The sequence below is a fragment of the Impatiens glandulifera genome, chromosome 8 (genome assembly GCF_907164915.1).
Source record: "Impatiens glandulifera chromosome 8, dImpGla2.1, whole genome shotgun sequence".
Lineage (NCBI taxonomy): Eukaryota > Viridiplantae > Streptophyta > Magnoliopsida > Ericales > Balsaminaceae > Impatiens > Impatiens glandulifera.
The window spans coordinates 2,784,537-2,808,348 of NC_061869.1; the positions used below are offsets into that span (position 1 = coordinate 2,784,537).

General features: G+C 31.4%; 7 protein-coding genes across 11 annotated transcripts; 3 read left to right on the forward strand and 4 right to left on the reverse strand.

Annotated features, from left to right (window-relative positions):
- Positions 1-3,186: 3,186 nt before the first annotated feature.
- LOC124911782 lies at positions 3,187-4,400 on the reverse strand. 2 transcript variants are annotated; one of them, XM_047452298.1, is made up of 3 exons: positions 4,122-4,400; positions 3,954-4,032; positions 3,187-3,870 (listed from the first exon to the last, which is right to left on the reverse strand). In XM_047452298.1, the coding sequence occupies exons 1-3, from the start codon at positions 4,172-4,174 to the stop codon at positions 3,349-3,351; spliced, it is 654 nt and encodes a 217-aa protein (XP_047308254.1). In that variant the 5' UTR covers positions 4,175-4,400; the 3' UTR covers positions 3,187-3,348. The 2 variants fall into 2 exon arrangements, with proteins under 2 accessions (XP_047308254.1, XP_047308253.1); XM_047452297.1 differs by having other exon boundaries at positions 3,191-3,870; positions 3,954-4,400.
- Positions 4,401-4,550: 150 nt separating this feature from the next.
- Positions 4,551-6,267, reverse strand: LOC124911781 (nicotinamide/nicotinic acid mononucleotide adenylyltransferase). Its single transcript, XM_047452296.1, has 9 exons — positions 6,099-6,267; positions 5,927-6,000; positions 5,665-5,750; positions 5,518-5,601; positions 5,327-5,411; positions 5,172-5,251; positions 5,003-5,104; positions 4,855-4,913; positions 4,551-4,736 (listed from the first exon to the last, which is right to left on the reverse strand). Exons 1-9 carry the CDS (start codon positions 6,161-6,163, stop codon positions 4,625-4,627), a joined length of 747 nt encoding a protein of 248 aa, XP_047308252.1. The 5' UTR covers positions 6,164-6,267; the 3' UTR covers positions 4,551-4,624.
- Positions 6,268-7,880: 1,613 nt separating this feature from the next.
- Positions 7,881-9,233, forward strand: LOC124911156 (OPA3-like protein). The gene is made up of 5 exons (XM_047451602.1): positions 7,881-7,975; positions 8,045-8,326; positions 8,417-8,551; positions 8,683-8,769; positions 8,847-9,233. Exons 2-5 carry the CDS (start codon positions 8,198-8,200, stop codon positions 9,021-9,023), a joined length of 528 nt encoding a protein of 175 aa, XP_047307558.1. The 5' UTR covers positions 7,881-7,975; positions 8,045-8,197; the 3' UTR covers positions 9,024-9,233.
- A 715-nt stretch (positions 9,234-9,948) lies between these two features.
- On the forward strand, positions 9,949-12,007 carry LOC124911155 (transcription factor VOZ1-like). Its single transcript, XM_047451601.1, has 4 exons — positions 9,949-10,524; positions 10,599-10,715; positions 10,794-11,190; positions 11,264-12,007. The coding sequence occupies exons 1-4, from the start codon at positions 10,294-10,296 to the stop codon at positions 11,737-11,739; spliced, it is 1,221 nt and encodes a 406-aa protein (XP_047307557.1). The 5' UTR covers positions 9,949-10,293; the 3' UTR covers positions 11,740-12,007.
- A 56-nt stretch (positions 12,008-12,063) lies between these two features.
- Positions 12,064-13,312, reverse strand: LOC124911158 (transcription elongation factor 1 homolog). Of its 2 annotated transcripts, none has more exons than XM_047451606.1 (5): positions 13,154-13,312; positions 12,620-12,750; positions 12,458-12,528; positions 12,349-12,370; positions 12,064-12,267 (listed from the first exon to the last, which is right to left on the reverse strand). In XM_047451606.1, exons 2-5 carry the CDS (start codon positions 12,730-12,732, stop codon positions 12,183-12,185), a joined length of 291 nt encoding a protein of 96 aa, XP_047307562.1. In that variant the 5' UTR covers positions 12,733-12,750; positions 13,154-13,312; the 3' UTR covers positions 12,064-12,182. The 2 variants fall into 2 exon arrangements, with proteins under 2 accessions (XP_047307562.1, XP_047307563.1); XM_047451607.1 differs by having other exon boundaries at positions 13,173-13,311.
- Positions 13,313-15,012: 1,700 nt separating this feature from the next.
- LOC124911157 (28 kDa heat- and acid-stable phosphoprotein-like) lies at positions 15,013-16,194 on the forward strand. Of its 3 annotated transcripts, none has more exons than XM_047451603.1 (6): positions 15,013-15,169; positions 15,240-15,379; positions 15,468-15,554; positions 15,636-15,682; positions 15,750-15,835; positions 15,906-16,194. In XM_047451603.1, the coding sequence occupies exons 1-6, from the start codon at positions 15,103-15,105 to the stop codon at positions 15,980-15,982; spliced, it is 504 nt and encodes a 167-aa protein (XP_047307559.1). In that variant the 5' UTR covers positions 15,013-15,102; the 3' UTR covers positions 15,983-16,194. The 3 variants fall into 3 exon arrangements, with proteins under 3 accessions (XP_047307559.1, XP_047307561.1, XP_047307560.1); XM_047451605.1 differs by having other exon boundaries at positions 15,468-15,530; XM_047451604.1 differs by having other exon boundaries at positions 15,023-15,169; positions 15,246-15,379.
- Positions 16,195-16,210: 16 nt separating this feature from the next.
- LOC124911159 (ras-related protein RABA1f) lies at positions 16,211-17,014 on the reverse strand. The gene is made up of 2 exons (XM_047451608.1): positions 16,733-17,014; positions 16,211-16,643 (listed from the first exon to the last, which is right to left on the reverse strand). The coding sequence occupies exons 1-2, from the start codon at positions 16,951-16,953 to the stop codon at positions 16,211-16,213; spliced, it is 654 nt and encodes a 217-aa protein (XP_047307564.1). The 5' UTR covers positions 16,954-17,014.
- Positions 17,015-23,812: the final 6,798 nt, after the last annotated feature.

Genomic DNA, 23,812 nt, shown 5'->3' on the forward strand with positions numbered 1-23,812 from the left:
TCACACCTCCTCTCTCCCTCTCGCACACCTCCTCTCCCTTTATTTATATATATATATATATATATATATATATATATATATATATATATATATATATATATATATATATATATATATTTTATGATTAATAATATTTTTTAAATGAAATAATTTAATTTATATAAAAAAAAATTTTAAAATATAAATAAATATTAAAAAATTATAAATATATTAATATTAACTTTTATTAATATATAAATAAAAATTTAAATAAATATTAATTTTATAAATAACTACTATTATAATTTAAATATTACATCAAACAAATAATATAGTATATTATAATCTTATTTATATTATGTATTTATTTTTATTTAATATAACTAATATAAAAATTTTACATGAAATTAATGTTATAAGATAATAATTAAAATTCAAACAAATTTATTAGAATATTTATTTAGAATAATAGTTTAAAGTTAGTTTATATTAAAAAAAAAAATTATTTAGAAAAATTTAATTTAAATGAAATATATTTATAAATTCATTAATATTTTTATTTAAATATATTTCACTTTATTTTCTAATATAATTATTTATTTAAACTATTTAAAATTTAAATGGTATTTTAGATAATATAGTAGGTTATAATTTTATTTATATTTAATATAATTTTTTTAAATAAAATAATTTATTAATTTAATTTATATGTAAATAAATTTTATAATGTAATAAAATAATATAAGATATATATATATATTATTTTTTATTAATATAAAATAAAATATTTAAGTAAGGGTAATTTGGGTATTTTAATTAATAAAATGATTGATTTGATTTATGATGGGATTGTTGGGTTTTGGGATAAAACCTGGGTTTTATCCCAAAAACCCAAAGATCAAACGAGGCCAATATGTGATAAAAAACAAGTCATAAATTATGTTAAGTATTATAATCAAATTGAAAGAGAAATTTGAGCTTGTTTGATCTTGGATTTTTGTAAGTTTTTTTTAATATTTGTTAAAACAACCCATATCTCATTAAATCTAAACCTTAAAAACCCATATCTCATAAAATTATTTATATTGCTAACTAAAATATACATTTTTTTTTGGTTGGGTGCTATGAACATTATTTATGTTTATTCCACTAGAATAAATAGAATGAAGGATAAAATAGTATTTATACAAAGAAACGAGGGTAGACCGGTTACTTTTGTAGAGAAAAGAAAAGGTCTCCACTTTTACTACGCGAGCTTTAATGAAGAAACGCAGTAATTATCTCTCTAGGCTTCTTCTTTCTTTATTTATTTACTTTTTTACAGTGGACAGTCTGTCTGGTCTGTCTGGTTTATTGGCCATTTATGGTAAAAACAATCTCAGTCTTTCATTCTACTTTTGTCGTTGTCTGTCTCTCTCTGTGAACCTCCTCAACAAAAAAGACCTCTTTTACCTTACCATGCTTCTTCTTTTAGCATCTTTCTTAAATGAACATTTCTTTTCAATTTCATCCTTTCTCTTATTATCAAATAAAAACCTCTATTGAACAAGGCATAAGTTACTACTATAAATTTATTTGGTATGAACATATATTATTCAATGGTGGGTAAAAGGGGATAGATGAAATTATATATATATATTTTATAATATTATGTGTTTAATATATGATTTAGAATTATTTGGATTAGTAGTCTGGTTGCAATTAATTAATTAATTAAAGTGAAATAATAAAAATAGCTTCGATTGAAGCGGGTGTGACGTGGCAAGAGTAGATTGGACAGAGAGGACCCAAAACCTAAAAAAGAAAGCAGAGCGGTCGTTGTCGGATCAGAAGGTGTCTGTCGGCTACTGACTGACTGAAAAAAAAGAAACAATTATTAATTACTATTATTTATTATAGCCCTTCAGAGTTCAGACAATAGTCATCCCCCCTTTTCTCGGGCGGAAGTTCAAATAAAATAAATAAATAAATATATTATTTATTAAAAAAAAAAACTTTTACATTTTCATATATTTTAAATGAATAAAAGTTATATATAATATAGTTGTTTTATGTGTCTAACCTTATCTGTACTTAATACATCAAAGAGCTTGTTTGATCTTGAGTTATTTAAGGTCTCTATAGAAGAAAAAATTATTTAATTTTAATTAGTTGGATTATTATAATTATATTTTATATTTAAAATATAATAAAATTAAAATTTATTTTATAAATATATAGTTGACTAATTGAATGATTGCATTCTTTGAAAAGAAATAAGAGTTGAATATGTATGTGTTTTTTATTTTATTTTATGAAAAAACAAAATATTTTGAATTACTTTAATATTTTTATATAAAATATTTTATTTAATAAAATAAATAGTTAAATTTATATAAGTTTTTAATAAAAATGGACCTTAAAATGTAATGTGAATAGAAAAGAAGGAAACTATTCTTATCAAAAACTTTATATAATTATGTGATGGATTAATATTAATAATAATAATAATAATGTTTATCTATTGAGCAAGGAATCTTACAAATTTTACAACTAAATAGTTATCAAATATAACCCGGTTAGAACCAGGCCCAACTAACCGTACCAAGTTTCCTTAATTGTGGCCTTTCAAGGCTACTAGAGAATATTATTGTTTTGCCCTTTAAGTAGATGCTCAACTTGGAATAGTACAAAAAAGTTTACATTGGCCTAAATGGACAAAAGTGACAAATATTTTAGGAGATCTTTCATTTTATTTGACTTTTTTATTTAAACAAAAATTATTTAAAGAAAATTAATTTATTTTTATATTTTAAATTTAAAATAAATATATTTTAATTATTAAATTAAGTAATTGAATAATTAAAAATTGATATATGAAACTAAAAATCCAGAAATTAAAAATAACATCCAAATAAATAAAGTTATATTATTTCCTTCTTATTTAAGCTTTTTTTATTATTGTTTTCAGCATAATCACTTTGTTTGTTGCTTATAAGCAATTTCTGATATGCACATGAAAATTGATACTTTGAAAGCAAAACAACTAACCTTTTACTTCAAGTCTACTAATTATTTATTTAATGAACTTAATTAGTTATAAATAATAAACATCTTTTTCTATTTTCCTTTTTAAACCCTATTTCTCTATGAGATTCCCATATTTTAAAAAATATTTAATTTTAAAAAATTAACAAGAACCAACTTCATTTTTTTCAATTTGATCCGAAAACTAAGGACCTTAAGCCCCTTATTCAAATATTTCAATTTACATCATAATTCATAACACAAAAGTTATTGTTTTCCTATTAAATGGAAAGAAAAATATAATTACATAAAGAAGCAAGCATATTATTTAACATTTGGCATTATCATGATATAATTTACTCATTAAACAGTCCTACACAAAGGCTGTTTTGGGGCTGCGACGCCGCCGTGTTTATGCAATGGGATCGTATTCGTGTCGAGATAATGTAGCAAAAGAACCATTCCCACTGAAGTAGCAAACATGGGTATTGGACCAAAGAACCAAAGCAACAAATTGATCGCAAAATAAAGCGCTCTAAGTCCCAAAGACCACATATCGCCACCGGTGAGAACAGCCCTCTCCACATACTTCACCGGGAAATCACTATCCGGCATGCTTATTAGATAATTAGCGTGTATGAAAGACCTCGTGGATTGAACAAAGCACGAGAACGCGAGAATGAAACACACGAGAAGGCTTACAAACTTAATCGATAGAGTAGATGGCCTCCTATCACCGTAAATTAATTCGCTCTGGAAAATATTTGAATTGTTAGCGATCCATGCACCGAGGAGAGAGCTCAGACTGAGGGAAACCGTCGCGAGAAATGTCGCCCCGGAGATGTTGGATCCCAACACGACCAGAGCGCTTTCCCTGTTCTCTTCCTGTTTTTGTTTAAGGAGAGATGACACAATAACATGACAAAACTGTAAAGAGAAAAACATGATGTATAAATAGAGATGCTTGCCTTCATGATTTTATCTACCCATGCGATCTTATCGTTGTTTTCGTAGCCGAAAATGGTTGTGTGGGGAAGATTAAGGTACCTGTAGAGAAGGAAGAGATGGTAACCAAACATAATGAGGAGACCAAATGGGACTAATACTAAATCAAGATTCTCCTTTTGGAAGATCACCATCTCACAAGCTTTCTTTTCTTGTGTCTGTGGAGGATATTAATGAATTTCATCTCGAGGCTTCATAAAGAAGAAGATATTGGTGTGTGATTGAATGAAACTGTTATTAATTTGACCATTTGTTGCTTCATTTTGCTGCAAATACAAAAAGGTGGCTTGCACTACACAAACTTCCCAATTTGACCCTGACTTTCTACAGAACAAATAAATAAAGGGGAAGAAATCTCGCTAAGAAAGTAGAAACTGTCAATCAATTAAGATCCAGATACATTTGGTATGAAGATATCATCGCGAATCTTTGCGTTTCTTGCACGACACTTTTGGGGTCCTGTAATTGTCAAACCTGTTAGGCTCATTTACCGCATCTGCCAAAGGCAGAGATGGGAAGCCTTTAGTTTGTTTGAGAATGTTGCAATAACTTGTGAAAAAGAAAGATAAGAAAAAACATAATTTAGATGTACAAGGATACATGTAGTTTTCATGTTTGTCAAAAACCCGACTGACTAATAGTTTGTTTCACTGGAGTTGTTGATGTACAAATTAAATCTCTTAATATAATCAATAACTTCATCTGCAGTCAAATATTTCACTGACAACCCCCTTGAAATGCAATTCCTGGAAATAAACAAAAACATAACATGAAAGACACAAATAGATCGGTGTTTGGGTGCAAAACCTCCAATTACAGCATCCACTTATTCAATTTGAGAATGAATTGGATTGAGACTTTTACCTTAGTTTTGTTGAACTAATTTGGTTTGGCACAACTTCATCGACAATTATAATGTTATCCTGCAGCAGCCAAATCCAATGCAAAGGAAAAACCCATCACTAAATAAGTGCTTCTTAGATGTAAATTGTTACATAAACTTCCTTGGTACCTTGTATTGTTTCAGAATATCATTATCACATATAATCTTCTCAATTTCCTGACCTTCTCTACGAATACAAATCACTCCATAGTCTTTGAATATAGCCATAACCTGAAAATTTCAGCAAGTTCCTCTTAAACAATGTAAAAGATCGATTCAAAATGCAAGAATGTTGTACCTGGTCAAGAATCCAAACTCCAGGAATGCCAAATGATTGAAGAAGATCAGACCCACAAACAAGCATTACTTTAAGCGATTCTGTGACAGATACAATACGGATGATGATCACGGTCTATAACCCCATACAATAAAGTGATTGATCCAAAGACCTACCTTTGGGTATTTTTGTAGCCTCACACAAATGGTTCTTAATTCTTGACAAAACAGTCAATGTGCGTTGATACGTGCTTTGATTTGCCTTAAAACAGATATAAAATTTAACTTCATCTCTTTTGTCTTCAAGTAGGTGGATTGTATATGACTATAACATAGGAATGAATAACCATTAAGGCCCAAAGAAGTACCTCCCAAGGATCCACCATTACAAAATCCGAGTTTTGGCAAACTAGGTCACACATTTGCACTCGATGTACAGAAGATACAAGACCCTGTAAAATGATACCCAGTTCAAGCAACCACAACAGTGTAATACTGGTCATGTGAATGAATACCTTTTTGTTATATGCATCGTTCACGGGTGACATGTAACCTCCAATAACACAAAACCCTTGAGTTGTCAACGCATCTCTTGCCAACTCTAACAAATAAATAAAGATCACAATCAAAGTCACTACTAATGAGCATACTTAAGAAATCATTTTGATTGAATCCCAGTTCACAATTGACATTTCTTGAATCATTGAGGAATAATGGTGCATAATTTTTCCAATTGGGGAATGAATATCTTTAGATTAAGAAATTGAAATAGCTTACCGAAGATGCGAAGATGCATGTACGTGGGTGGATTGAAGCTTCCAGTTGATACCAAGACTACATACATCTTTTCCCTATTGATATGACGAAAAAACAATGTAAGAAAAAAAGATTGATTACTGAGATATAGGCAATTGAACAGATTATGGAATCCTGATGAAGAAAAACGCACTGGGGTTCAGCTGATCCATCTCCAACTCCAATTGGCAACTTGTTCATCGGCAGTGACATATCCATCGGCAATAGAGTGAGTGATAAAGATTGCGTTTTTTTTTCTGCAGAGGATTAAGATAGCTTTTTTTTTATTGAAGAAAATAAGGAGGGAGAGGAAGAAGAAGAAAGAAAATAAAAGAGAGTGAAAGAAATGTTTTTTTTTAAGGATTGGGTTGCCCAAGTGGGTGGGTCTGCATAAAACATTGGGCTGGTTGGATCTGCCTCTCTTATGTGTAAGAGCAAAACTCTAAAAATCGCGAGTCTAAGAGTCAAATAAACTTGTTTAGAATCAAAATTGTGTAATTAAGTCGTGATTTAACTCGTTAAAATCGATAAGCCAGATGAAATCGATGTTATCCGACAATTTTACCTTTAGATTTTCCTAAATCTTTTTACAGATGAAATAGAGTAGATCCGGAATAATGAAAGAAGAATAAGTACATGAGTAGCGGCTATGAAAGGGAATTGAGAGAGAAAAATCCAACGGCTATGGAAGGAAAAATAGAGAGAAAGATAAATAGAAAGAAAAAAAAATTAGGGTTTCTTAGATTAATAATATAATTATTTGAATAATAAATAATATATATATATATATTATTCAAATTTATTTAGTTATTTACTATTTTAATATATATTCGTAAATATTTGTACTTTTTAAAAATTAATAAATAAAATTATTTTATTTTTATTTTATATATATAAATAATGACTCATAATAATTTAAAGAAATGATTAGGTTGAGAATTTTGGAAAAGTAAATTGAGAGAAATAATTGCACAATTGATTGGTTCTTGACATGTAATTCTTTTTTCTATCGCTCCTCAATAATTTAATAACTAATAATTTTTAAATAATATTAAATTATAAATTATGAATAAACAATTTAAATATATATTATAAAATTTAAATATGATGAATATTAGAACATATTAACATCTTTTATATATGAATTGATTATATACAATTTTTAAATAATATTAAATTATAAATTATGAATAAACAATTTAAATATATATTATAAAATTTAAATATGATGAATATTAGAACATATTAACATCTTTTATATGAATTGATTATATATTATTTAAAAAATATTTTTAATTATTAATATAAATAAATATTTATTTATATAAATTATTATGATTTTGGGTAAAATCTTGATTTTATGAATTTAAAATATACAAAACGATTTTACATAAACTCTTGATTTTAATAGTCTTGGTTAAGAGAAGGTTCATCAGTCACTCACTAATTTTTGCATTGTGAACTATATGGTTAGAGAGAAACCGTCGAACATTCAATTATCGTACTAGTCTGATACGTTTAATTCATAATGCTATTATTATGACGTTTTTTGTTATTCGTTTCGAAAAGTCCGTAAAAACAGTCGAGAAGTTAATCGTTTTTCTCGAGTACTTATGAGCTTGATAACTTATTGGATGTACTATCTAGTTGGAGAGAATTCGTCGATAATCCAATTATCGTAGTTGTCATATCATTCATAATGCTATTATTATTACGGTTTATAAGATTCGTTTTAGAAAGTCGATAGAATCGATCGAAAAATTAATAGTTATTCCATAATTGATTTAGTAACATGATTTTATTTTTATTCTTTTATGTCATTTTTATAGCGATTTTATAATTTTTAATATACATAAATCATTACATAAATAATGTAATTTTTTTTAAGAAGATTGTAATGCTGCGTACATAAACAGCCAAATAAATAACCAAAAAAAACAATCTTTCTTCCCATTTCCGACGTTTTCCGTGACCCTAGGCAGTTGTCATGCCGCCATTACGCCGGAAAGTTTGAGATCATGAGAAAGATTGGTTTGTGATTCCGATCAAACCGCATTTAACTATTTCTTTGTTTTATCTCTAAAAGTTGTCCTTTTGCAGCCACTGATCAGAACAGATATAGGCATTCATAGGATCCAGCCGCCGACGATCAATCAATCAATCAATCTCCGACTGAACAAGATCCTTAAACCCAGAACCTCAATCAAATAACCCAGATCAGGGACGACGGAGGGAATCATATCATAGCAAAATATGGCCCTTCCTGTCGTAAAACTCGGCACCCTCTTCTTAAAGACTCTTAGCAAACCCATTGCAGCTCGTCTCAAGAAAGAAGCTGGTTTGCATCCCAGGTTCCGTCAATATATCATCCGTATCGCCCAGGTATTCTTTCTTTCTTATACATCAGTCTTTCAATTTTATGTCCTATATATATAACCCTAGTATATTTGGGAATTTGGGAATTTGGTTCAGACAAATCATAGACTCACTACACAAATGCAAAGACGTATATATGGTCATGCTACTGACGTTGAGATTCGCCCTCTAGATGAAGAAAAAGCTGTTCAAGCTGCTGTCGACCTTCTTGGTGAAGTCTTCATTTTCTCGGTATTCTTCCAAATTCTACATTTTTTGCTTCATTCCCTGAAATTAATTGTAATCCCATTTTGTAATTTGGGGAAATGAATACAATGGATGAATCAAATTGAGATTAAGATTGGTTTATGTTTAATCTATAGGTTGCAGGTGTTGCTCTTATCTTCGAAGTGCAAAGAAGTTCTAGATCAGAAGCTAGAAAGGAGGAGTTAAGAAGGCAAGAAATTGATGTAAGTGAAACTGTCTGTCTGTCTGTTTTACATATGGCTTTGAATTTGATGATGATAATTGGGTTTGTTTGATTCAGGGATTGAGGCAAAGAGATGAAGATCTGAAAGCAGAAATGGAACAACTTAAACAGAAACTGGAAGAGCTTGAACAACTTGCGAAAGGAAAAGGTCTTGCGGGTCTTTTCAGTTTAAATCGACATTCAAGTTCACACACCGAAGATGATAGCAAGTCAGTTAGTAAAAAGCAATCTTGATCATTTTTCCAAGTGATTTTGGTCCATACAATAACATTTGCTTCGAATTCAATTCTAATGAGATGATATTTCAGATTTGATGCACCATCTGAAAAAAGGATTTTTAAATTACTGGTTGGTGACCCTACTTTTTTTTGTTGTTAATGTGTGTTCTTCTTGCCTTCTGTCTGGAATGGCATCAAAGAAAAGTGATCTTTATTCCTCCTCCTCCTTTGTTATTATTGCTTTCACTTTTCCTCCCTTCCATCATCCATTATTAGAACCTTATCACTAAACCATTGAATGTTTATGTGATTGCTTGGTGGTTTGTTCTGTAAACAAATATTTTATTGGTGTTGTAGGTGTCATGAAACGACATTTTCAAATAAATCTATTCATTATTTCTGGTGTTACTCGAAAATAGTCCGACTTGGAATAAAGGGTTTATCACTACATTGTCTTAAGTTCGTTTCTAATTGAATACATCTAAATTGAAGTTGTGTCATAGTTACTAAGAGTTTAAGTGGCCTGGTTTAATCGGTCTTTTCAATACACTCGCTTTTGTTGTTGAAGTAGGTTTTCCTAACTCGTGAATCGGTAGTTAGTTTGTGGATTATTGTTCGGTTTAGATGATTAGTTAATCTATCAGTTTCAATCTTTACCAACAAACAATAATTTCTAAAAATAAAATTTGTATCAGCTTAATGTATTTCTATTATTGTTGATAATAACAAAATTTAACAAGTTAAAGTGACACCTATGTTCATGATTGGACAAATCATAACCAAGAAAACCATATTACATTTTAATATCATTACTCTTAAGGCGTTTAAGTCGAAATCGAACCGTTTACCTTTGGTCTTGTTTAGTTGGTTTTAATGTTATAGGATTTTGACTATGGACAAATGAAATTTATCCTTAAAAAACAATAATAAAAAAACATATAACAATCTAAATGAGCCGTTAAGACCATCCTAACAAGTAAATAATACAAAAGATAACGTCTAGATTTCAGGATACAAATCTTCAAGCACAGATTTGCCGGCGCCGGCGGCGAATGAATCGTCGGCAATGGAGAAGGATAGAAGAGGGTAATGATCCTTTCCATTTCCAAGCCAATCTAAGATAGGTATCATATTCTTTCTCTCTCGATCAGTCTTTTGCTTGTTCCTTTACGAATATTAACTTTCCCCATTTTGAAGATTCCCATCATTTTCTTCTCCCACCCTTAAATATTCTGAATCCTCACTCTATACACTCTTCAACTCCACTTCTATTATCATTGTTGATCATGGGGAAGGGTTCCAAGATTGGCGGATGCAAATCCACTTCTCACCAACTCTTCAAGGATCGGGCCAAGAACCGTGTGGATGATCTTCAATGCATTTTCACAGATCTTCAATTTGCAAGGAAGGAGAGCCGCTCAATCGATGCTGTTGTGTTTGAAGAACAGGTTCATCAAATGCTCCGTGAGTGGAAAGCAGAGCTCAATCAGCCTTCTCCAGCTACTTCTCTCCAACAGGTTACTTACTGTTAGTGTTCATTCCTCCATTGGTGATGATTTCTTTTAACTATATATGAAACAACAAATTACAGGACGGGAGTCTGGGATCTTTCTCAACGGAAATTTATCGGCTATTGCAGTTATACGATGAAGAAGACGATGCTAACAGTGCCTTAGCTGGTCCAAAGGCTGAACCCGAATATGAAAAGGTTGAGACTTGAAATTATCCTTTGAAGTTCCAATTTTAGTTACCATAATTGAATACAATTGTTTGATGTTCTTTGCAGGACTTGAGAATTGCTACCCAGTTTGATTATCAGAACTATGATTTGCAGTTACAACAAGCTGAGCAGAATTTCTTTTCTTTTGATAATAATTATAATGAGATTGCCTGTTTTCTTCCTAGTATTTGCCCTCCTCCTTCTGCATATTTGGGACCAAAATGTTCTCTTTGGGATTGTCCTAGACCTGCTCAAGAATGTCAAGATTACTGCAGTAGCTTTCATGCTGCCTTGGCTATAAACGAAGGCCTACCCGGTATGACACCTGTTCTTCGTCCAGGAGGAATTGGGCTTAAAGATGGTTTGCTTTTCGCTACCCTTGTTTCCAAATCGGAAGGAAAGGATGTTGGAGTTCCCGATTGTGAAGGGGCAGCTACTGCAAGGTCTCCATGGAATGTCCCGGGTAGGTGATCTTTAAAAAAGGGGTAAAAAAATGGTGTGGAATTTTATTTTGTTTAATGATTCTTGATTTGCAGAGCTGTTTGATTTGATGGTTCTGGAAGGGGAGACTATAAGAGAGTGGTTATTTTTCGATAAGCCTAGACGGGCATTTGAAAGTGGGAACAGAAAGCAAAGGTCTTTGCCTGATTATAATGGTCGGGGCTGGCATGAATCGAGGAAACAAATGATAAACGAATATGGAGGTTTAAAAAGATCTTATTATATGGATCCACAGCCGAGGAAAGATTTTGAGTGGCACCTTTACGAATATGAGATCTTTAAGTGCGATACTTGCGCTTTGTATAGGTTGGAATTTAAGATGATTGATGGGAAGAAGAACACAAAGGGGAAGATGACGATGGCAAGAACGAGTGATTCCATTATCAAAATTCGCGGAAGGGCAAAGTCTATTATATCGAAAGAAGATCAAATGACTCCTAATGGGGAAGGATTTGATTATGCAGCATTTGATTATCTTGCTGAGAATTTGGATGGTTACTATTTGACTTAAGGATTAAGATGGCTAATTTGGATAATTACTGATTTCCTGCTTTGTTATATGACAATTAATGTCTGGTTATATGACAATTAATGTCTGGTTTCTATAATTTATTCACTGTCGATGCAACAATCGCGTTTGACTCTGTTTTTTATTTATTTTAAATAAAATGTACTGTTTGACTCGATTGATCGAGACAAATTTGTATTTGTCATCAACGAAAACAAAATCATGAATACAACCTTAACAGGTGAAAAACAGGATTGTTTTCTGCAAATCAGTTCTTTCAAGAAACATTGAATTATTAATCTATTAAGCTAGCTCAACTTTTAAAAATTGTGGAAAAAAGAAACATTGTTATTATTATTATCATCAACATCCTCAAGAAGTCAAATTATTTCAATACATACATATTAGCTAGCAAGCTTGTAATTGAGAAATATAGAGATTTTATTTTATTCCGAATCATCCTTATAAGCACCATCATCTTCACCTTCCTGGTTGTTCACCTTCTCACATTCATCTATCCATTCACTGTATCTGTAAATTTCGAAATTCTGGATGTCAGCAAAAACCCGCAAAGGGATAAATACAGCTTAAAAGAAAGCAAATTGCACTTACATATCGATTGCCTCGGATAAGGCTGCAAAGAAAAGTTAAGACCTAATTAGTATCAACTAACTCGAAACAATCTCTTTAGTAAAAAAAACAACAAATAGAGAATATAGACCTGTTATTGAAGTGCTAAAGCTCTCTTGACAAATCCTGCATGAAGCCTCTCCAATCAAGTTCTTCATATCACTGTCACAATTCACAAACATGTTCCTTATCAAACTAACACGACATAATTGAATCAAATTTGAATCTTTAATCACAACATTCATATGCTTACATTCGGCATTCAACACCAGTTCCGTGGTTGCAGAAAGGGCAACTAAAAACGGTGTCGAGTTTGTCCATTCTCTTCCTAGGAGGAGGCTTTGCACTAGATTTCCTCTTACCCATAATAGCTAGAGTCTTTCCCTATATGATAAAGATAACCATTATTGGAAATTGCAATTGAATGTTCTATGTTCCTCAATATCAAATAGATTTTGTGCAGAATGAATACAAAGGGTATGTATTAACACTTTTCTTTACATGTTATGGAAATTGCTAAAACAAAAAGTACCAATCTCAGGAGACAATCAATGGAACATAAAAGCCCTAATTTTAGGAAGATTTTTTATTCTATGAATAAAACCCTAGCTAGATCTTTTATCTGCGGATTTCCATGTTACACCAAATTTCTTCAGATATAGTTCAATACATGCGAAAGAAGACTTCAATATGAATGAAAAATCAAGTCGTATAAGGAATCATATCAAATTACAATCTTAAACATATCGAACGAACACAGTAAGTAAATACGAAAAACAACAATCACCTGAAAACAGGAAATCAACCTTCGAAATCGAATTGGAGAAAGAACTGGAAACGGAATCCAAATCGCCGATCGTCAAATCGCAAATCGCAAGGGAATTTCAGGAAGAAGCAAATCGATTTTGAAATCTCTTTCGGCCGTTTGGTTTATAAGGGTTCCTTTAGCGCAAAAATATCGGAAAATATTTGGGAAAATATTTGGGAAAATATTAATTATTTTGCCAATAAAGATTTGATGGATGATCGATTTGAACCTTATACTTTAGAAAGAATACGAAATGCATCCAATCAGCCTGTAAATACGCGTTATTCCATTATTGTGATTTTTGGGATAAGGTTCACTAAATATTCCCCACCGCACTACTTGTAAATTCATAAAGTTTAAAAAATAGGATTTATTCTTTTAATTTTTAATAACATTAATAAATATAATAAAAGTTAATCCCAAACATAGTTAAGAGTTCGTTTGATTTTTATTTTTTTTATAAATTTAATCACACTATCATTTACTCATATTTTATTTTTATTAAATTTGAAATATAAAAAATAGTTTAATAATTAAACCAATTAAAATATTATTGGATAATTAATTTTTTAAATAAACTTTTGTTTATTTATAAATTGTCGGTTTGTGTGATTTTGAGTAGATAATTTTTTTGAATAAGAATATTTAAAATTGATTATTATATAATAATAAAATAATTTTAAAAAAAATTAAAGTATTAAATATTTTAATTAAGTAAGTAATTTAATTAAGAGGAGTGATAGAGTGAGGGAATTTAGTGAGGAAATTTGGTGAGGGAATGACGTGGCATTACCTTCATTGGTTTGGAAAATGTAAAAGTAAGAGGAAAGAGAGAAAAGAGAGAAATTATTTGATTTTTTCAGCGAATAAAATTATGCCACGTCATTCCCTCACCAAATTCCCTCACCAAATTCTCTCACCTAATCATTTCTCTTTAATTAATTACCTAACGAATGAAATCATATTTGATTATAGTTATTTTTTTTAAACTTAACCAAACAAGACTTAAGCAAATTCTCTTAAATCATAAATTAATTAACTAAAATATTGGATATTTAAAAAAATTATATTATATATTAATATATTATATATTTTTATTATAAAAAATCGTATTTAAAATCACATCACTAAATCTTTTAAATAAAAAATAATTTATTTATTAGTCGAAATTTTATTTTAAATTATTAATTTTTATTATATAAATATATATTAAAAAATTTTAATTTTTATCAAAAATATCTCCACATATAATTTTACTGGACCTCATTATTCATTATTCAAAATATCATATTTTATAAAAGAGAAATGAATGGGGAGGAAATGATATGACGCAATTTGATTAACCAATAAATAATAAAATTTTTCTCTCTTCTCTCTCCTCACCTTTTATCATTTTTCTAACTAGTGATATAGTGACATATCATTCCCTCTTTCAAATTCCCTCCCCCCATCACTCCTCTTTATAAAATATTATCATTATATATTAAAATATTTTAAATCATTATACCAGAAAAATTTCCTTATTTTACAAAAATCATCATCAATTATCTTATTTAAAAAAAACACAATTCCATTAAATAACTATTTCTTTTTAAAACAAAATCAAACAAGCTCTAAATGAAAATGAAACATGCAAAATCTCAGTTCTTCCTTCTTCTGAGTGGAGAATGGATCAAAGAATTCAAATATTATAGTGCCCACAAACACTTAAGATTCTTCTCCCAACCAAGATCAATTCCATTCTCTCTATGAGAATCGTTTTGTATTGTAGGGTTTCTTTCAGAATCTCAAAAGATGAAGAAGATAAAAAAGTTGCAGGTTTTCAACTGGAAACAACCCCTCAATAAAGACTTGATCTTCTAACCAGCCAAGACTATACCTTGGCCTTCTTCTTCTGCAGATCCCATTTCTCTCGATAGTGTAATAACATGGGAAGGGGTAAGTTCAAGGGAAAGCCCACTGGCCGCCGTATGTTCTCCACTCAAGAGGAGATGAGTAAGTTTTCCTAAAAAAGATTTCATTTTTACATTCATCTTACTTCATTTCTCTTCTATTCCTGTTGCAGTTACAGGTTTATCTGCCCGTCCTCGTACATTTAAAAAGGAAGAGCTGAAAGATAAAGAACAAGACAGATCTGATGAAGAATTGGAACAAGACTCTGATCATGATCAAGATCAAGATCATCAAAAAGAAGAAGAAGCCAAAGTAATTTTAATGATTTTGATTGCTTTGCTTAAATCAGTTATAAATGAAACACCCATTTTTCATTACACTTTGAAAAACTGTTAAACAGAAACAAAAGGGTGTTCAAGGGATTATTGACATTGAGAATCCCAATTTAGTGAAGCCAAAATCAGTACTTAAAGCTAGAAACATTGATGTAAGTTCATTATTCTTATTATTATTATAATTAGATTTGAGCACAAATCTAATAATCTCTGTTTTTCTTCTTATATATAAGACTAAGAAGACAACAACAACAACAACTGAACTGTCGAGGCGCGAAAGGTATATAACTATTAACTTTAACAAAAACACATTCATTGCGTTTTCATTTCTTCTTCTGTTTGAACAGACAAGAAATAGAGAAACAAAAATCCCATGAAAGATACATGAAGTTACAAGAACAAGGAAAGACAGATCAGGCTAAGAAGGATTTAGGTATTCAATTGTATCCTTATTAATGTCAAACCAACTTAATAATAATGTTTTTCCCCTGTTTTTCTTACAGAGCGATTGGCACTTATTAGACAACAACGAGCAGAGGCTGCCAAGAAGCGACAAGAAGAGAAATCAAGTAAATGTTAATAATCTCCATTTGAATAACAAGAAGCTTGTATTTGAATTCCTGAATATGATTATTAATGTTACAAATAAAACTGGAAATTAATCTCAGACAGACATTACTGAGTTTCCTAAAAATGGTTTTGATTACATTTGTGAGTTTGTCTATCTGTCATGTCATGTGTGAATCTTCTAAATAAATATTGAACATATAAACATGGATAGAGTTTTTTTCTTTTCGTAAATTTGAATTTAGGAAGAACAACAACCGCCTTTTTTGACAGCCGATACGTCGTCTCTGTTACCAATATTTATGGTCTGTCCCTTAGGCAAAGCTGCAGGGTCCCCTCCAATATCAAGGGCCTTTCTACTAACCACATGATAAATTTGAGTCAAAACTTCTGTAAATGCATCTTCAACGTTTAAAGCCTCAAGAGCAGAAGTCTCCATGAAAAATGTATGTTCCCTTTCGGCAAATGCTTTTGCATCTTCTAATGAAACCGCTCTAAGATGACGTAAATCTGCTTTGTTTCCTACCAGCATAATGACAATGTTTGCATCCGTATGGTCTCTCAATTCCTTTAACCATCTCGCCACGTTTTCAAATGTAACGTGGCGAGTACCGTCATAGACTACCAGAGCGCCCACAGCTCCTCTGTAGTAAGCGCTCGTGATTGCACGATACCTGCGAATAACAACACCAATACCATCATCATACAATCATAATCTTTATAAAAATCATATAATTTGTTTTCAAAAGGGAGAAAAGCAAACCTTTCTTGACCGGCTGTATCCCAAATCTGGGCTTTGACGATCTTGTCATCAACCTGAATGCTGCGAGTTGCGAATTCGACGCCGATTGTGGATTTGGATTCGAGGCTGAACTCATTGCGGGCGAATCTTGATAAGAGATTGGATTTACCAACGCCAGAATCTCCGATTAGAACGACCTTGAACAAGTAATCGTAATCGTCATCTGCTCTGTAGGCACCCATTATTGGTTCATGAAAATTTTGCTGGCTAATCGGGATTATACAGATAATGTAGAGATTGAATTTGGATAGTCTGCAAATAGAGAAAGAGAGCGGGAGAAAAGGAGATATGATGAATTAGTTTAGTTCGTTAAAACAGAGAGAGGTGTCTGGTTGCAAATTTCATTTTTTTTAAACACTATTTTTTACATTAATTTGTAACACTTTAAGTTACTTTATTCTAATTTATTTATGTTTATATTTTTGCCTTTCAAAAAATTGTTTCATTATTTTAAACAATAATTAATATGAATCTTTTCATTTCTAAAATATAATGAGTTCAGTATATCATGTTTTTTAATAATATTAAATATGAACTTTTTCACTTATTTCTGTATTTTAAAAAATAAATATATTATAATAAATAAAATGATTTAGTGTAAAGAGGTGATATGAACTCAATTTAAATCCGTCCCACGGTAACTGAATCGAATTGTTTCGTTTGAAATGAGTTTTTACTGGTTTGATCGGTAGTTGACTGGGATGGGACGAATATAGTATTTATGTCCTCGCCCCGATCTCACCTCGATTATGCCCCTATATATTTATTTGTTTATTCATTATATTTTATAAGAGTTTTAAGTTTATTTATTCATAATAATATAAATTTTCAATATATATTATATTAAAATATTCGTTTATATAAAAAAAAAAAAATTAAAGAATATGATATAAACAGTATCCCGTGGGAATTTTTCAAAACCGAACGAGGCGATAATGGTAATAAAAAAATCTCCAAAGTAAAATTGGGGATGGTAAATACATTCTTCGATCCCAACGACCCAATGACATCCTACTTGACACGTACCGTTATGACATCTAATTCAATTAAGACTTTTTAAATAACTCTATCGAAACGATTCGAAAACGACGAATAAGTTAGAAGATGGAAACAATGAAAAGAAAAGAAGAGCGAAAAAGTCGCGTGTAGGGAATTGTACAAACTTCACTCGAATGGTAATTAGCTCGGAAAATGTCTAATAGACACTAAATAATATGGAAGTCGACTACGTCTCTCATTTTTTCGGGGGCTTGTGAGCTCCTAACGTGGTCAAATTTTTTAAATATTTTTTTTAATGACATGTGTTATTATAATTTCAGAATTTTTTCTTTTTTGTTGCAATGTTTGCGATTAAATAGATTATTGAATAAATGAGAATCAAACTCACTTCTATCAAAAGTTATGTATTTAAAATTTAATAAAATTATTTTAATTAATAAATGATTAATTTAATAATTAGAATGACAATAGACAAAATTTATACAAATTCAAAACAAAAAATAAAAATCTCAAATATAAATTGTTTCCTAGCTCTATAGTCAATTCAAGTGGCATTATCTTTTCTTCTTTTTCTCCCCCCAACTAATATTATTATTGGGTCACCAACTTGGACCCGGAATTCATTCTCAATATTAATTAAGACCAATCAAATTATCATTTGTATGATAATTTTAATCAAAATAAATTCCATTATTAATCCTATTTCAAACAACTTAAAAAGATACCATTTTGTAACGGGAAATTTGATAATATGACCCTAAAAATATGAGTATTTTGAAATTTAACCTTACTAATTTAGTTTTTGTTTTTTAACATTTTTTTATAAATTTTTCCAATTTTACCCCTCAATAACCTTTTTATTTTTTTTTTTTATTTTTTTTTATTTTTTCTTTTCTTTTTCTTTTCTTTTCTTTTCTTTTCTTCTTTTCCCCCGCTTTCCCCTTTCTCCCTTTCCTTCCCCGACGACCGTTGCACTTCCATCCAGCCTTCTTCCCTTCCGTTCTTCTTCTCCGTCACCTCCCTCCCCAGGTCCCCTTCTTCCCCCGTCAGCTTCCGTTTCTCCGACGCCAAGCTCCGCCGACGTTCGCCAAGAAGCTCAACCCTTCCAGCCAGCCTCTTCGTCGATCGCCAAGCCGAACTTCCAGCCAACGGACGATTTGAGGTTAGTTTAAGTTTATTGTTTAGGTAATCTTAGTTTAGTTTAGGTTTATTGTTTTAAATGTTGAGAATGCTGAGAATGCTGAGATTGATATAGTTTGAAATGCTGAGAATGTTTGTGAATGGTTTGTGAATATTTGCTTTGCATGTTTTGATTAGGGTTTTAGTTTATTATGAATGTTGAGAATGAATGACTGAGAATGATATATTTGATTAGGGTTTTAGGGTTTTAGTTTAGGTTTAGGGCTTGGCGTGGGGGTTGGGCGTGGGGCGTGGGTCTTGGGCGTGGGGTGTGGGTCTTGGGCGTGGGGCGTGGGGGTTGGGCGTGGGCGTGGGGCGTGAGGCGTGGGGGTTGGGCGTGGGGCGTAGGGCGTGGGGCGTGGGGCGTGGGGCGTAGGGCGTTGGGCGTGGGGCGTAGGGCGTTGGGAGTGGGAGTTTTTCGTGGGGCGTAGGGCTTGGGCGTAGGGCGTGGGGCTTGGGCGTGGGGCGTGGGTCTTGGGCGTGGCCCTTGGGCGTGGGGCGTGGGTCTTGGGCGTGGGGTCACGCAATATGTAAAACTAATTAATAAGTTTCTTAATAAGTGAGGATAGCTTAGTTGGGAGAATGTCAGACTGGAGATCTAAAGATCAGGTGTTCGATCCACCTTCACTGTAAAAGTTTTTATTTTCTATTGAAAATTTTTTAAACAGAGTGATGATATATATAAATATTGAAATGATTTTGATATGTATGAATTATTCTTTCAAAATGGTTGTGTGTACAACATTGAAATGATTTTGATATGTATGAATATTCTTTCAAAATGGTTGTGTGTACAATTTTTCTTGGGCCAATACTCTAGAATTGTTTACGCTCATACTTATTTCGCTAATATTGTGGCTCATGGTGGTTGGGATGATTGGGACCACATCAGTAACAAGAACAAGTATACATCTTTAATATACAAATCTTAAATATTCATGTACTTTTGATGCATATTATATTAATTGTTGAATTTTCTATATAGGACTGCCTTTTTCAGGGTGTACAAGTGTTATGGGCCTGGGGCGAATAATTAATTCAATTTCATTATTTATTGTGTAGTAATTTATTTGTTTCATTGATTCTTTCATAGATGTTGAATTAGTATAAATAAAAATGAATGGTGTTTGTGTGACTTATAAAAATTACATTATAATCTTCTCAGAGTCATTCAAATAGAAAATTATTAAACAAGCCATTTGAATAATTAGTTTCTAAGTTTCAAACATATTTCTTTTGTCTATGTTTTGGTTAATGATGAATTTTGTTTATATTACGCACTTGTTGTTTTCCTTTGGGCAAAAAACAACTTATTTGTTGCTTTGTGCTCTTAATAATTTTAAGTAAACAATCTTTATATATACAAAAAAATACAAGATTTATAAAATATAAACGAAAGAATTGAGATTCCTTTTCAAGAATAAGAATGTATGTATAATATACATGATTTGCACAATCCCATCAGTGAATTCAATTTACAAATTGTTGAGAGAAAGAGACAATTGAGAAAATAAGTACCTGACTTACTTATAATCACACCCTTCCATTACACACTGGAGGCTTTTCTCAAGTGCAGCAAATAGTACAACATATATATTACACAACAATTAGTAATTTGTTCAAATTTCTACTTCATAAAGCTCCATTTTGTGCTGCAAGTACAACAACAAAGCTCCATAACTGACCCTCAATTGCACACTGTAATACCTCTTTCTTTTTGCCAAAAACCAGAAGACTTTGTACATTTGCTGCTGTTACATAGATATGTATAATAAAAGTTGTTATAGTCGATTAATGCAAGCACAAAAACAAGAATATAGATTTAGCAAGGTTCATCCTAGATTAAGATTACCTTCTTAGCTCATATTAGAAACTTAAGTTCACATTGGAGATAATGAGAATGTTGGGTATTTTTTCTATTTTCAATTTCAATTTTGTAAGTTCTGCTTCGCTGTTTCATTAATTATAAAGTAAAAGGCAAAAAAAAATACTTTTACAATGAAGGTGGATCGAACACCTGACCTTTAGATCTTCAGTCTGACATTCTCCCAACTAAGCTATCTTCACTTATTAAGAATTTTATTAATTAGTTTTACATATTGCGTGACCCCACGCCCAAGACCCAAGACCCACGCCCCACGCCCAAGACCCACGCCCAAGGGCCACGCCCCACGCCCAAGGGCCACGCCCACGCCCTAGACCCACGCCCCACGCCCAAGACCCACGCCCCACGCCCAAGACCCACGCCCCACGCCCAAGACCCACGCCCCACGCCCAAGGGCCACGCCCCACGCCCAAGCCCACGCCCAAGCCCCACGCCCTACGCCCAAGCCCTACGACGAACCCCCACTCCCTACGCCCAACCCCCACGCCTCACGCCCCACCCCCACGCCCCACGCCCAACCCCCACGCCCACTCCCCACGCCCCACGCCCAAGCCCCACGCCCCACGCCCGAGCCCCACGCCCAACCCCCACGCCAAGCCCTAAACCTAAACTAAAACCCTAAAACCCTAATCAAATATACCATTCTCAGCATTCATTCTCAGCATTCATAATAAACTAAAACCCTAAAACCCTAATCAAAACATGCAAAGCAAATATTCACAAACCATTCACAGACATTCTCAGAATTTCAAACTATATCAATCTCAGCATTCTCAGCATTTAAAACAATAAACCTAAACTAAACTAAGATTACTTAAACAATAAACCTAAACAATAAACCTAAACTAACCTCAAATCGTTGGGCTAGAATCGTCCGAGGTTTGGCGATCGTCGTTGGCTGGAAGTTCGGCTTGGCGATCGACGAAGAGGCTGGCTGGAAGGGTTGAGCTTCTTGGCGAACGTCGGCGGAGTGCAACGGAAGGGAATAAGAACGGAAGGGAAGAAGAAGGGTCTGTGGAGGGGGGGAGTGCAACGATCGGGGGAAAGGGAAAGCGGGGAAGAAGAAAAGAAAAGAAAAGAAAAGAAAGAAAAAGAAAAGAAAAAGAAAAGAAAAAAGAAAAAAGAAAATAAATAAAAAGGTTATTGAGGGTAAAATTGGAAAAAATTTTAAAAAAAGATTAAAAAACAAAAAAATTATTAAGGAGGTTATATTTCAAAATACCTTTGTTTTCAGGGTCATATTATCAAATTTCCCTTTTGTAACAGGTCACTTTTTTTTATCCTTGCGATGTGTCACACTGGATGGCCCCACCTAATCAATGATTTAAATCCTGCTTGCGTCACCAAACAATAAGATCCTTTCTCAATGCTCTATGCTTGCTTTCCAAGAAAATTATTATTTTTATATATGTGAATATAATTAATAAAAATAAACCATAGAATTATTCCAGATTATATTAATCATTAATCTCTTTGGAAAAAACAATTATATAATATGAATATATTAAATAATATAGAGGAGGTATAATGTCATATCTATCTAATTAAGTTTTAAATATGGTTTTATACATCATTTTGTTTGAAATTATTATATTATATATATTTAGTTTTTTTTTTTTTGTTTGAAAGGGTTAACTAGTTAAACTCTTTGAAATAGTAATGAAAAACACACCTCTTAATAATTATTTTTAAATCATTGATAGCCTAAAATTTCAACTAAATTGTATTTTTCAGATTTTGATTAGAGCTTATTTTTATTAATAAATTAATTTTGTCTTTAAAACAAATTAATTACCGTCATTTAATGTAAATTTTATCTATCACATATTCAAACATATTACTATATACTAGCAAATATCTCTTTGCACGAGTAAAATATAAAAAACCGTGAAAAAATTTTACGATAAAAATGTTTATGAGCAGGTCAACCCACAATCCGACCCAAGTATCTATTTACTCTCACATATATCCAAATTAATCATAGTTCTCGACCTAACAATCCAGACACTTTAAAAATTAAGCATCATTATATATATATATAGTTTAGTTAGTTAAAAAGTTGAACTTATATTGTTAAAATATTATACGTTCATCAAATTTGGTGTTAAATTTAAAATATAAAGTGTTATTAGCCTAGTTGGTTAAAGAATTGTACTTGTTTTGTTAGGTTACAAGTTTGAACCATAGCTATAACATTTTTAATTTTATTTTTAATCGTTTTAAGTTTATGGGCGGGTCAACCCACAATCCGACTCAAGTATTCATTTACTCTCACATATATATCCAAATTGCCCACAACTCTCGACTCGGCAATCCGGACACTTTAAAAATTAAGCATCATTATATATATAGAGAGATTAGACAATTTCCTCCTTTTGAACATTAATATTCAATTGTTTAAAGATGATTTTAAGGTACAATGCAAACATACCATATTTAAATATAAAGGAGACTAATAAGTAGCAACATCGTCGTTGCCTTTAGTATGCAACATCATCGTTGTCTGAAAATGAAACTAAGACGAAAATGCGTCGTCGTTTAATAATGGAATCGAACGTACAATATTTAAATATAAAGGAGACGAATGAGTAACAACATTACCATTGTCTTTAATATGCAACATCGTGAGCTTACTCGTCTGAAAAATTTGTGCATATTTTAACACAATTTAACAGTTTTATAACTTTTTTTATATATTTATGATATAAATTTAAATAAAAAAATGTATAATGAACAATTTCAAATAAAAATAAATATACATAAAATAAAATATAAGGAGATATTTAAAATTTAATTAAATAGATATGAATGTTATACACAAAAATAAATTTATTCAAAGTCTTGGACTATAGAATTCAGTTTATTCTAAATTCAAATGTATTTACTAAAATGAATAAATTTTATAATATTCAGTTTCTTTAAATGACTAGATTAAAAAAAAAATAGAATTCATGTACTAACATAACATGGGGAAATAT

Excerpts from the sequence above, each read along its gene's own strand:
- LOC124911782 (XM_047452297.1), bottom strand. The coding sequence starts at position 4,124 with ATGGTGATCTTCCAAAAGGAGAATCTTGATTTAGTATTAGTCCCATTT. Across the intron at positions 3,871-3,953 it reads GGGTAGATAAAATCATGAAG|GAAGAGAACAGGGAAAGCGC; the intron begins GCAAGCATCTCT and ends AAACAAAAACAG.
- LOC124911781 (XM_047452296.1), bottom strand. The coding sequence starts at position 6,163 with ATGGATATGTCACTGCCGATGAACAAGTTGCCAATTGGAGTTGGAGAT. Across the intron at positions 5,751-5,926 it reads CATGCATCTTCGCATCTTCG|AGTTGGCAAGAGATGCGTTG; the intron begins GTAAGCTATTTC and ends TTTATTTGTTAG. Across the intron at positions 5,412-5,517 it reads TAATGGTGGATCCTTGGGAG|GCAAATCAAAGCACGTATCA; the intron begins GTACTTCTTTGG and ends ATCTGTTTTAAG.
- LOC124911156 (XM_047451602.1), top strand. The coding sequence starts at position 8,198 with ATGGCCCTTCCTGTCGTAAAACTCGGCACCCTCTTCTTAAAGACTCTT. Across the intron at positions 8,327-8,416 it reads ATATCATCCGTATCGCCCAG|ACAAATCATAGACTCACTAC; the intron begins GTATTCTTTCTT and ends AATTTGGTTCAG. Across the intron at positions 8,770-8,846 it reads TAAGAAGGCAAGAAATTGAT|GGATTGAGGCAAAGAGATGA; the intron begins GTAAGTGAAACT and ends TGTTTGATTCAG.
- LOC124911155 (XM_047451601.1), top strand. The coding sequence starts at position 10,294 with ATGGGGAAGGGTTCCAAGATTGGCGGATGCAAATCCACTTCTCACCAA. Across the intron at positions 10,716-10,793 it reads CTGAACCCGAATATGAAAAG|GACTTGAGAATTGCTACCCA; the intron begins GTTGAGACTTGA and ends TGTTCTTTGCAG. Across the intron at positions 11,191-11,263 it reads GTCTCCATGGAATGTCCCGG|AGCTGTTTGATTTGATGGTT; the intron begins GTAGGTGATCTT and ends CTTGATTTGCAG.
- LOC124911158 (XM_047451606.1), bottom strand. The coding sequence starts at position 12,732 with ATGGGTAAGAGGAAATCTAGTGCAAAGCCTCCTCCTAGGAAGAGAATG. Across the intron at positions 12,371-12,457 it reads CTTTAGCACTTCAATAACAG|CCTTATCCGAGGCAATCGAT; the intron begins GTCTATATTCTC and ends TTTTCTTTGCAG. Across the intron at positions 12,268-12,348 it reads TTATCCGAGGCAATCGATAT|ATACAGTGAATGGATAGATG; the intron begins GTAAGTGCAATT and ends CGAAATTTACAG.
- LOC124911157 (XM_047451603.1), top strand. The coding sequence starts at position 15,103 with ATGGGAAGGGGTAAGTTCAAGGGAAAGCCCACTGGCCGCCGTATGTTC. Across the intron at positions 15,380-15,467 it reads AAAAAGAAGAAGAAGCCAAA|AAACAAAAGGGTGTTCAAGG; the intron begins GTAATTTTAATG and ends ACTGTTAAACAG. Across the intron at positions 15,683-15,749 it reads GAACTGTCGAGGCGCGAAAG|ACAAGAAATAGAGAAACAAA; the intron begins GTATATAACTAT and ends CTGTTTGAACAG.
- LOC124911159 (XM_047451608.1), bottom strand. The coding sequence starts at position 16,953 with ATGGGTGCCTACAGAGCAGATGACGATTACGATTACTTGTTCAAGGTC. Across the intron at positions 16,644-16,732 it reads GATACAGCCGGTCAAGAAAG|GTATCGTGCAATCACGAGCG; the intron begins GTTTGCTTTTCT and ends TGTTATTCGCAG.